The sequence below is a fragment of the Podarcis melisellensis genome (assembly GCF_964234715.1).
Source record: "Podarcis melisellensis genome assembly, chromosome: 15".
Classification (NCBI taxonomy): Eukaryota; Metazoa; Chordata; class Lepidosauria; order Squamata; family Lacertidae; genus Podarcis; species Podarcis melisellensis.
In genome coordinates, this window is record NC_138532.1 from 27,578,925 (window position 1) to 27,591,289 (window position 12,365).

Sequence of the window (12,365 nt, forward strand, 5' to 3'; positions counted from 1 at the left end):
TGAAATGCTGAAGAAGGGTCACTTTTATCAGTAAAGAAAGACATGCACGACACACACACCAATGGAAGGAATTAATAGGTGGCTTTAAGGACCAATTTGCCTTGTATTCTCCTTCCAGTGGGCAGAAGGAGCAACAGCCCCCTGGAAGTGTGGTCATGCAGCTTAGCTTATCAGGACCAGTAGTAGGTTTGCATTGGTCTGTCATGCTGCATTGCAGTGAGAGGAAGTTTTCAAGTTCTGAAGGCTCACCATATTCATGGTGCAAGAGAGGGTTGTTTTTATGAAGTATAAAGTTCTTTCCTCAGTTCTTTTCTTTCCAAAGTTCTTTTCCTCAACTCATGGTGAAAGTGTGATGGGCTTTTAACTGCTGCTGTTTTTAGTTTTGTAATTGGATCGTTTTATATGTATTTTAACACACGTTTTATACTTCTATTATGTTTATAACCTCCCTTGGGAGATCTTTGCCCTGAAAGGTGGGATATAAATTTCTTAAATAAAAATATGAAAAAGCTACTTGTGTGTAACATTAACTTCTTTTTCTCCACAGGCACTTGCTGCCAATGCCGGCACAGGATTTGCTGTGGCTGAGCCTCAGATTGCCATGTTCTGTGGAAAGCTTAATATGCATGTCAATATCCAGACTGGAAAATGGGAACCTGATACTTTTGGGACAAATAGCTGTTTTGAAAGGAAAGAAGAGATTCTGCAGTACTGCCAGGAGGTAAGCAATCATTCTTTGTAGCTGGTGCAACCTTTGTTTAGATCCTGATGACTCATAACTTCAGCTAAATTTCCCAACTGCAGTGCAGTCCCTTCCGCAAAGCACTTTGCCACAACATAGAGATCACGAGGAAGTCCCACTTGTGACGTACTTCCCCTGTGCATGAAAACTCATACGCACTGGATTTGTGTTACTCTTGTCTGTTCAGCATTTTGCAAAGGCTACCATTGTAAAAGGTTTGGGGATTGCATTCTGTCTAGCTATTCTGAAGTATTTGCAATGACATACATTCTCTCTCTCTCTCTCTCTCTCTCTCTCTCTCTCTCTCTGTGTGTGTGTGTGTGTGCGCGCGCGCACACACACACACACACACTGCATATCACTAGTTGCCTTGTTACCTGAGGTAAGTAGTGATAGTTCAACCATCATTTAGATCCTGATAGTTCATTTAGATATCACTAGTTGCCTTGTTACCTGAGGTAAGTAGTGATAGTTTAACCATCATTTAGATCCTGATGACTGTTAACTTCAGTGATAGTGCATCAATGAGCAGAAGTGACAAAGAATGACTGTAAGCTGTAGGTTCTGGCCTTAAGGTTGCAGGTGCACCTGATACAATCACATTTCCTGTGTTTGACCTGGCCGTGTCACCCAGGATACTAACCCCAAAGCCACCGTCATGGCTGTGCTAGGTGATTGGTGTTACAACAGCAGTGTGTTTCGGCTTCTTTAAGGTGCTGCATTGGTAGCAACAATCTGATAGTGCCCACCCAAGCAAATAAAGGAGGAAGCTTTCAGCATATGTGTAAGTCATGCATATGTTCTTGTGCTGAGGGAGCAAAGAACCAGCATCATTGTGTTGGCAGTTGTGAATTTTGGGATTTTTTTTTCTTGAAAGGTCCGTTTTACCCTTTCATAAAATTTGATCTTTCTGCAACTTCCAAGGCTGGAGTATTTTCAAGCCCAGAATAACTACCTTCAGGAATTTCCTTATCTGTATAGGAGATGGTCAGGTCTCAGTGGTGTTCAATGTAAATATCTATGTGTTTAATATAACACCACAAGGCACAACCAGAATTCACTCATGCAAACTATAGTTTGCTTATTGAAGTGTAGAAGTAAGTTATGGTTTCTGTTAAATAAACAATTACTTAGGAAAGCAGAATATGTGAAGTAAAGGGGGAAGGAGGAGGCAAAAGGGAATGTGCGAGAAAAAGGGTCGTTCATGTAATGCCAAATGGGGATTTGGCATTACATGTGAACTGGCCTGTTGTTGGCCTAGTTTCTTATTTTGATAAACATAACAGGCTTTTTGCACATTTTGTGTCCCTTAAGGAGTTATCTTTCCTTCTTAAAATGTTGTTTTTTCCCTCTCTCCTGCCAAGAGTCTATCAATTCTCCATGTGTATAGTATTTCTTTTCACTTTTAAAATAGATTTATCCAGAGCTTCAGATTACAAATGTGGTGGAAGCCAATGAGCCAGTCAGCATTGAAAACTGGTGTAAAACAGGCAAGAAGCAGTGCAAAGGCCACACCCACATTGTTGTTCCCTTCAAGTGTCTTGGTAAGTACTTCCATTGATATGCCTGACTTTTGTTAGTCTCTATTTCCTTTAGTTATTACTGCCCCACCCCTTATTTGCATGTAGAAACTTCATATCAACATTGACTGTGCATATTGATTGTGCCAATGGTGTTTCTTTCGGTAGCAAATGTTAAAAATATTTATGCAGAGAGTGATTAGAACACCTTTTCTATTTTTTTATTCTGGCTGGTTTTAATTAATGGAATTAATATGGTAAGGCTCATATCTGTCGTTGATTTAACTATGATTTGTTTAGTTGATTGTTACTTGAATGGAGTCTTTGGGCATAAGATTAAACTTGAAATTTTAAGAAAACGCAGTGGATCTTTCATAAACTCAAGAGCTACCCAAGAAAAGAGTTTTGGTTGTTCCTATTTGTCAGGGTGGACATATTTCAAGCTTAGGAATTCTCCTTCATTTTTTCATTGAACTCTGAGGTCCACTAGTTTGGGGCCAAGTACAGAATAGAGAGAGATGGTGGGATGGGCATATTGTTAGAATTAAGGAATAGTGTACCAGCTTGCTATGAACCCTGGCCTGAAATTCCAGAGAGCCACTTCCAGTCAGTATATAATGCTGAAGAGCCCACCAGTCTGAGTTAGTATAAGGCCATTTCCTATTTCCTTAAGCTGGATGGCTCAAGTCTTGCCAGTAGAATGTCCTTTGCCTTATAAGCATGAAAAGTCCTGTCTCAGTTGTTCTGGAGCAGGGGGTCAGCAACCTTTTCCAGCCGTGGGCCGGTCCACCATCCCTCAGACCATGTGGTGGGCCAGACTATATTTAGAATTTTTTTTAAAAAAATGAACGAATTCCTATGCCCCACAGATAACCCAGAGATGCATTTTAAATAAAAGCACACATTCTACTCATGTAAAAACACCAGGCAGGCCCCACAAATAACCCAGAGATGCATTTTAAATAAAAGCACACATTCTACTCATGTAAAAATGTGCTGATTCCCGGACTGTCCTCAAGCCGGATTGAGAAGACGATTGGGCCACATTCGGCCCACGGACCTTAGGTTGCCTACCCCTGCTCTGGAGTCTCATGAGAAGCACCTCTCACAATTGCCAGCTGAAGCTGCCTCTGTGGCACCTTCTCCAAGCTGGTGAATGGCTGTGTTAAGACTGCTCCTTTTAGTGCAGTATTTGTTTTGCTGATCTTTTATATCTCATAGTTTATTCAGATCGATGCCCTAGGTTGTGAAATGTGGTTTAAACGTGAAAATGAACAAAATGAGGCAACGCATTGTATCAACTCCTAGCTTGAGCTTTCCCCTGTGCCAGTGCAGGCAGGTAGTGGTCATTATTTCTATGGCATCCGAGGGGGGAAGGGTTTTTCTACAGTTAAAAAGCAAGATTGGCAGAGTGGGGACTCTTTACTTGGTGACCCCTGACAAGCAACACAATGGTTTGCCAGTGGAGCATGTCATGCAAACAGAGTCTGTCTCTGCATGGCCATATTGTGAGAGGCTTTCTCCAGTTTCCTAAGTCAGTCACGTGTACCAGTATCCTTCTTTTTAAAAAAATTAAAGTGAGCTCAGATTGTGGGAGATTTCTGAAATTCTCTGCAGAGTCAGTAAGCATAAGATGTGCTTCTAGAGTGCTAAACAGATGAACTTGGCCTGTGCAAGGTTTAGTTTCCAATGAAAATAGGCCACTACTGTGATTGTGCTCCTTCTCTATTTTCTGTGCAGTTTTTTTTTTTACAGAATTTCAGCTGCAGGTGGAAACTTAACCTCATACTCCTTGTAGATAATTTACTTTGCTTTTCCACTGGTTTCCCTTTTCCTATGGCAGTGGAGAATGAGGTGCAGTTGGCACTCTTGCTGAACTGTAAATATGTGAGACAATAGGTTGATGGGAGTGGGAGCAGAGCTAGGCTTGGTGAAGAAGAAAAAGCAGACTATATGTAGACTGTTTGGTTAAGCTGCTGCGTGGACTAGAAATGCTTCATCTGTCTGGCTTAAATGTGAAGTGTTAGCTCTATTAGCAGTGTTCTTGAAGGATAGACATGCATACCGCAGCTTGGGTTACTTCCTTAAAAACTACTGATCCTTCAATATAGGAGATAATTTTAGTTGCACAGCAGAGTTGGAATTCACGTGTGCCCTTTCTAAAATTAACTTCATTCACATTGTATTCTGGCTTCCATAAGATGATATACTGGAGACATATTTCTTTCCAGGTTCATTGTCCTCACTGAGTAGATGTGCAAGCCCTTGTTCTTGGCTCTGATACCAACTCAAAGTCACAGCAGACTTTGGAACAGTTTAGAGTTGGCAGCAAGTTAGATGAAACTGTGGTAGCAAATTTTGTTTGGGTTTTTGGCATGGATGCCTTTACTGTACATTAAAACAGGTGAGAAACGCTAGTGCAGTGTTTCTCAAGCTTGGATCCCCGGCTCTTGTACTACAACTCCCATGACCCTTACCTAGCAGGACCAGTTGTCAGGGATGATGGGAGTTGTAATCCAACAACAGCTGGAGATCCAAGTTTGAGAAACACTACACTGGAATCTATAAGTTTCTTTTTATTGCGTTTATATCCCATCTTTCCTTCAAAAAGGACTTCTCCTTGCAGGTTTTTTCTTCTTCAGAAGAACATTATAAATAAGAAATCAGTGTTGCATGTTGCACTGTGAACCTCTGTGTCATGATTCAAGACCAGGAGGCTGAGAGCCACAAGCAACTGCTTCAGAGCCAGTGTGGTGTAGTGGTTAGTCTGCTGGGCTAGGACCAGAGAGACCAGGGTTTGAATCCCCACTTGACCATGAAGCTTGGTGACCTTGGACCAGTCACTGCTTCTCAGCCTAGCCTACTTCACAGGGTTGTTGTGGTGATTAAATGAAGATGCCATGTACCCTACCTTGAGCTCCTTAGGAAAAAAAGTTGGGCTATAAATGCAATAATAAATAAATATTTCCTAGGCCGTGCTTGCCTTTTGGCTACTTGGTGGTGACGTGCTTCCTTCTCTGGGCTCTGTTGTTGCACTTCTCCATTTCAAGGAAGCCAAGGGTGAATTCCATTCTATCACCACACTAGCTCATCCAAGCAGGCTGCGTCATTCTGGTGCTGTGGAATAATATAGGAACACTTGCCTAATACTGTTGGTTTCAGAATTGTTTCTGCTTATGGCAGGAAATACCCATTGATCCTCACACCCTTGCTCCTTAGTCCCACCCCTCACTGCTGTGCGTTCTGCCACACGTCTACATGTGGCATAGCTTCTCTGGCCCTTCTCATGCCACTTCTGATACAGGGTGGTGATGGAGATAGTATTTGTTATCAGGAGACTCCTGATTCCACTTCCCTTGCCCCACCTGAAGTGAAGCGCTGTGAGATGAATCTGCACAGGAACCGTAACTTTTTCAGCAGCTACAGAAGCTTGTGGGGGATCACAGGGGGCTCAGGTCTGCTTTTGGGGCATGAGGCGTGTTGTGCTACCTTGAGCACTGTATGCTTTAATGAGAACAGAACTAGCAATGAGGGCATCACCCCAGGCAGAGGCCTTTCCCATCTTGCCTCTCACAGAGCTTTGCTGCCTAGAGATGGGCATGGGAGGGAGGAGAGGTTGTAGTGAGGGCACCGTTTCTTGGCTGGTGATCACAGTGAGAGGAGGATCTCATTCTGTCACTGGAGGGTAGCATGCAGAGGCGTACCTAGGCTCCTTTGCACCCTTGGCAAGGAGCTGTATTGGTGCCCCTCATGCTCTTGGCAAGGAGCTCTGCCAAGGCTCCTAGAAGAGCCGGAGTGGAGAGGTGCAATTTTTGTGTGCCCCTCTGAGCCTGGGCCCTTGGTGGGGGCCATCCTTGCCATCCCATAGGTACACCCCTGGTAGCATGCCTAAAGAGCTCTGTGGTTCACCTTGCTGTTTGGGGGTATAGCTGGAATCCCGGTGTGGGTGGGAGTCTTACCTCAAACGAAAGCAGGATTTTTAATTATTTTACTTTTTATTTCTTTAGAAGATTTTTATATCCTACTCTTCAGCCAAAAAGTCTCTAAGAACATCTTACACACCATCAAAACAAGACAATACCTACTCACAGGCTTACACTTTAAACAAAACAAAACAAAACAAAAACCCACAACACACAAGGGAAAACCAAAACCCAGACACCGGTTTCTAAACATTTGTTCCTATATGGACCAGTTGGCAAAGTTCAGGGGCAGGAGGCACCTGGTGGAGCTTGGCCTCCAGAAAACCTTGTGGACTGAGCCTTGTGTTTTCTGTCTCTCCCACTGAGGCAGTCTGATGGAATGGTTGCCCCCAGGTGACAGTTTGAGGGAGATGAGTTAGCTCTGCTTCCCAGTTCCCCTGCTGTTGGAATAGCTGCCACCTCATCGCTGTTTATGTATAGCAGGTGTGGCTCACCTGGTGGCCCTCCAGATGTTGCTGGACTCGGCCAGCATGACCCCTGGCCAGGGATGATGGGAGCTGTAGCCCAGTAAACACATGTAGTACAGCAACTGGCTTCCTATTAGCTACTGAGCCAAATTCAATGTTTTCCTTAAAACAGATTGGGACCAGGATACCTAAGCAGGATTGCCACTCCTGAACCAAGCTGGTTTTTCATTTTGCTTTTGTTTTATACCCTGCTCAGTTTTATTTGTGATACACAGTTGTATTTTGCATCTATCTAATTTATCTAGCTTTTATTGCACTTTATTGAAACCTGTATTTTTTATTTGAACTGCTTAGATTTTTATTAAGTGGTATAAAAACTTTATAAATAAATAATGCTTCAGCTGCCTTGGTTGGAGACTGCTGTATCTTTTCATCTTGTTACTTGATTTGAGCTGTTAAATGAACTCCTGAACAGATTGCTTGATATGTTTATAAGGCTGTTGATATTATTAGTATTAGATGCTCTTAATTGACATATTAGTATGCTTTATGCTTATTTGAACTTTTTATATGATTTGAATAAACTGTTAATTCATTTGTCAATGCTAAATTACAAGCTATTATGTTTTTTATTATGGTGTTTATGCTACTGTGTTTTAATTGTCTGTTTTCTGTGACCCACAGAAAACATTGAGATGTGTCCAATGTTAGACCTACTCAGAGTAGGCCCGCTGAAATCAATAAATTTGACTGGCTTAGACCTTTTAGTTTTAATTGGCCTGCTCTAAATAGAACTTTGTTGGATGCAACCCAGTGAATTTGTGAAAAATGTCATATATAAATAAACTGACTGCTATATTTGCTTTTTATTCAAACATTTCTTCAACTGCTTATTGCCTCATCTGTTCTGCTGCTTCTTTATTTAGTCTCAGCTTCTCCTAACTTTTGTCACTCTTCCCTTTCCCTTGATTCATCTAAAACCCAGCTTAGAAGATTAGTGGGACACATAGGATATAGGCCCCATGCAACATTGGGACTCCCAAATGCATGAGGTTGAGCAGCACACTTGAATGGGCCTCAACTCAGAATCTCCCTGCATGTGCAAAGTTGGCATAATACTATTTGCGTAGTCTTGTAGTGTCCAGTGGACATAATGTTCCATGTAGGACTTGGCATGCTGTTAGCACTAAACAAGTGTTGAAAAATAGCATTAGTAATAATAATAGCTTTGTCCATCTTGGATACTGGACAGTAAAATGGTTCACAAGTCAGGCTAAGTCATAGTGGCTCCAACAAGACTTTTTCAAGCCTAAATATTGGGGGTAGTACAAGCTTGCTGGAGTGTGCAAGCTGGCAAAGGAAAGTTAATTCTTTCCTCCCCAGCTGCACACTCCAGGAAGGTCCCTGTCCCCCTGCCAACCTAGGCTTGGGAAGAAAAGCAAAAATATCATTTTCAAATTATTTACTGAGTGGGGAGCGGGGAAGAGTCATTGTGTATGTATGCAGTGTGTGTGTGTGTGTGGTCCTGGCAACAGTTTTTCCAGTTTGTACATATACCTGCATGCCCCAAAAAGTTACTGACCCCTGGCTTAATTGCGAGTGTGACCCAATCAATAACAAACTGTGGTTTATTTCTGGCTTAAAACAACGTGTGTTTGTACAATGTGACGGGCCATAATATGGCTTGGTTGTACTGCCCATGCAGCACTTGTGAGCTGGGGATGGGAGCAGAAGAATGTTCATTGTTTAAGATGGACTGTGGCTTAGTGTGGCATGTGAACATGGCCAATGGCTGTAGCCTTTATTGGAGAAGAGAGTACTGGTTGTTCCTTTCTGGCTAACTTTCTTATAGTATTGAGTGTTCAAAGAAAAAGTTGAAGTAGCTTAGGGTGCAGACCCATTCATACTGGGCTTACTCCCAGGTAAGTCCTATTTGTGAGACTTACTTCTGAGGAGACATATTGGATTTTGATGTCAACCTCAAGTTTCCAATTATCTTCAAATGCATGTTTTAAAAGCCTTTATCATGTCTTCTCCCTGTTTGAATTAATTTAATATCCTGAGCTCCTAGATGAAAATGAAAATGCTTGCAGTTGAGAGGCCTTCTAAATATAGAGATGTTTTACTATTCCTATGGATCCAATTGCATCTTTTTTTGAGACATGAAACTTTAGTAGCATCAACAAGGCATCCTGTGGTACCGTATAAGCTAACAAATTTAATGTAGCATAAGTTTTTAAGGTTGATGGTCTACTTCATCAGATGCAAGTAAATGTCTCTAACTAGAAAGTAAAGCTTGGGACTTGTGTGTGAGATGATTTTGCAGTTGACTTGTGCTCTTTCCTTCTTCACAGTGGGTGAGTTTGTCAGTGATGTCCTCTTGGTTCCAGAAAAGTGCCGGTTCTTCCACAGGGAGCGGATGGATGTGTGTAAAAGTCACCAGTACTGGCACACTATATCAAAAGAGGTAACTTGGCTGCAAGAGAAGGAATGCCCTGGCCTTCTCCCATAAGATGTCATAAAGTAGTATTTGAGAGAAAGCTTGAAATACAGAATTAGAAATGCCTTTCTTCTTTGAAGGAGTAATAAAGAGTTTGGATTTAAAGAGTTTGGATTTGATATCCCGCTTTATCACTACCTGAAGGAGTCTCAAAGCGGCTAACATTCTCCTTTCCCTTCCTCCCCCACAACACACACTCTGTGAGGTGAGTGGGGCTGAGAGACTTCAGAGAAGCGTGACTAGCCCAAGGTCACCCAGCAGCTGCATGTGGAGGAGCGGAGACGTGAACCCGGTTCCCCAGATTGCAAGACTACCGCTCTTAACCACTACACCACACTGGCTCTCTAATAGAGAGGTCAGCTTGCAACGAATTTGAAGAATATCTTCAAGTTACAAAGTTTTTGACTAATACTGAGCCACCAAAATGAAGCAATTGAGATCCTGGGTGTAAATCATTGTTCAGCCTGATTTACTAAGCAAAACAACAACCTGTTTTCCAGAGAGTCATGATTTCACTAAGTTAGCAGTTTGAGAACTCCAGTTTGTGCCAGTTTCATGCAGGCTTTGTTTGTCATAACTGTGGAGTTCTGTTGACATTTGACTCCCTTGCTACTAGGACATAGGAGCCTAATTGGGGCTTCAGGGTTCTTATTTTGGAACACTGGAGATTTTGGTCCAAGTTTTTGGAAGGCAGATCTATTTTCAGATTTTTATTTGAGCATCATCTTAACATGCTTCTAAAGTGTGATTCCTAGAATGATAAGGAATATTCACCCTTTCACTTCCTTGGTTTAAAGTGCAGAAGTAGTATGTGTTCTTCATAAAATTACTTTGAATTGCACAACTTTGGTTTCAAGCTAAATTGTGCATTGCATTGATATGTAACTTTGCACCAAGGCTGTTGAAGTTATAAAGCCCCAACCCCTGCTGGAAGGTCCAACTGAGTCAGCAACAAGTTGGTATCTTACTTCTTAGATGTTATGTGCAGTTTCAGCTTCCAGGCATGGACCTTCATCGTCTGCTGACATTCACTGCCTTATCCTGAGTACCACTTCTAAACAATCAGCAATTTTATGGCAGATGATTCTAGTGACCCTTTGCAACCTAGGCTAAGATGCAATGCTATACAAAATCTGTATGTCATCCTTTAACAGTGTGTGTGTGTGGGGGGGAGTGTTGTAAGAGGTCCACGCATTAAAACAGTCAAGAGATTCTGTTCTGACCCACTGCTTTTAATACTTACTCCAGGCCTGTTTGACTGAGGGGATGATCCTGCACAGCTATGGCATGCTGCTTCCTTGCGGAGTAGACCAGTTCCATGGCACAGAGTATGTGTGCTGCCCTCAGGCCAAAATTGTTGATGAAGCTCTTTCCAAGGAGGAGGAAGAAGAGGAGGAGGAAGAGGAGGAGGAGGACGAAGACTATGACAGTTACAAAAGGTAATTGTTACTAGCTCTTTTTGCATTTTATTGCAATGTTTTCTTCCCAATGGTTGGGCAGAGAAAAGCTTTGTGAGGATCATTGGGAGACTTTAGGGCCACCTTAAGAGCATAAACATGGGATGGAATCATGCTAGCTTCTTACGATCCATAGATCATTAGCATTGCTGCATGGGGTGTCTTGCCTGGTTCAAGAAATGGGTTTTATTTTTGTTGAGCTCAGTGTTTTGAAATTCTGTGCTCCTCTCTCTTTGCTTCTCCCCCTGCCTTCTCCTGGGTCTCGTAAGTGTGGGTGGGCAGGTTGAAGGTCATGGACTACTGAGGTGCTGTGAGTCTTTGGAAATAGATCCATATAATAAAACTTAAGAGCCCATCTTGGAGCCACTGCTACAATAGCTTGTGTAGATGCAATAGGGTAGTTTCCAGAACTGAAGTTGGTTGTGCATCCATTCTTTTCTTCCAATTCTTTTAAAGTTGAGGTGAGGAGACCCAAAGCCAAATCGCTGCACATTCATGCCTGCAAACAGCAGTTGGTTTGCATTCTAATTGTATGCATCTTTTTTAGTGAGTTCCCCACCGAGGCAAATACAGAAGAGTTCACAGCGGCAATAGCAACAATGGATGATGAAGAGGAGGAACAGGAAGAAGATGAGGAAGAAGTGGTGGTAGATCGGGATTACTATTATGATGGCTATAAAGATTACAATGAGGAGCCTCCGACAGAACCAAGCAATGAGAAATCGCTTGCTGAGAAGGAAATAATGAGTGATGTGAAAGGTAAACAGCCACATTGCAGCTCACTCAGCTCTTCTTTATTCCAGTAGCTGTCAAATTGATCTTGCCAATCCATATGTTGAATGTTCCACTTCTAGTCTAGTAGCCTTTTTCCTATTTGGATGTTTTAATTGCCAAATAGGTCAGTGGAGAAGAGCTTGTATGCCATTCATTAGAGACTAGTCTTTTCCTTCCCCCAAATTGTGGGACATACAGTGCCTACTTGCCAAGTGTATCACTGGCAACTCTTACCTCTGGCACTCTCTCTTGGGACTACCTTGAAATAGCTTTCTGCTATCTAATTTTTGAAAACATTGCAAATCAAAACATTGTTGTTTTTAAAATATGGGTTACTTGGGTGAAAAGTTATTCAGATTTTCTCCTTCATAGAAAAACTAGGAAGAATACTATCAAAAATGATTGAATGGTTTGTCATTTATACATTTCTATGTATGCTACAGTTTATCCATCAGTCAGCCCATCTATCCCAAAGTGGGGCAAGCTTAGTATAAGCAGTTTTGCTTTTGGCTACATGCTCTTATAGTGACATTTACAGCAGGCCAGTTAACCGTATCGGCATAAAATGTAGATAAATTCAGATTGTCAAACAGATGCCAGCAACTCCTGTAACCTTGCAGGTACAAACTCTTTGGTAAGCTTCCAGAATACCATGATTTCACTTGCTGGAAGTAAAGCTTAGTACGTGTGGAAGGGCCACCTGGGATCTGCATGCTTTCCTAGCTGGTTACGCTTTTCCCCTTCAGTATGATACCTTCAATATTTCAAATTGCACCAAGTAAGCACTCTTTCTCAAAGAACAACAACCTGAAAACCACAATTGAGTAGTCAGACTTTTTTTGGTGGTTGGGGGGGCAGGGTTTGGGGAAAACAAACATACACGCACACACATAATTTTTCTGACTCAAACAGCTGTTAGTTAGCCAGTGTCTCCTAAAGCCTCTCTAATGTGAAGCAAATGGGATTAAGGTGCACCAGTTTT

General features: G+C 42.1%; 1 protein-coding gene across 6 annotated transcripts in view; it reads left to right on the forward strand.

Annotated features, from left to right (window-relative positions):
• Window positions 1-12,365, forward strand: part of APLP2 (amyloid beta precursor like protein 2) — a 54,164-nt gene that overhangs the window by 22,935 nt on the left and 18,864 nt on the right. For all 6 annotated transcript variants that reach the window (XM_081889799.1, XM_081889801.1, XM_081889800.1 and 3 more), the window contains exons 2-6: window positions 548-721; window positions 2,157-2,286; window positions 9,007-9,119; window positions 10,401-10,591; window positions 11,157-11,368. In XM_081889799.1, the coding sequence (XP_081745925.1) occupies window positions 548-721; window positions 2,157-2,286; window positions 9,007-9,119; window positions 10,401-10,591; window positions 11,157-11,368 (820 nt within the window). The remainder of the gene's footprint in view (window positions 1-547; window positions 722-2,156; window positions 2,287-9,006; window positions 9,120-10,400; window positions 10,592-11,156; window positions 11,369-12,365) is intronic.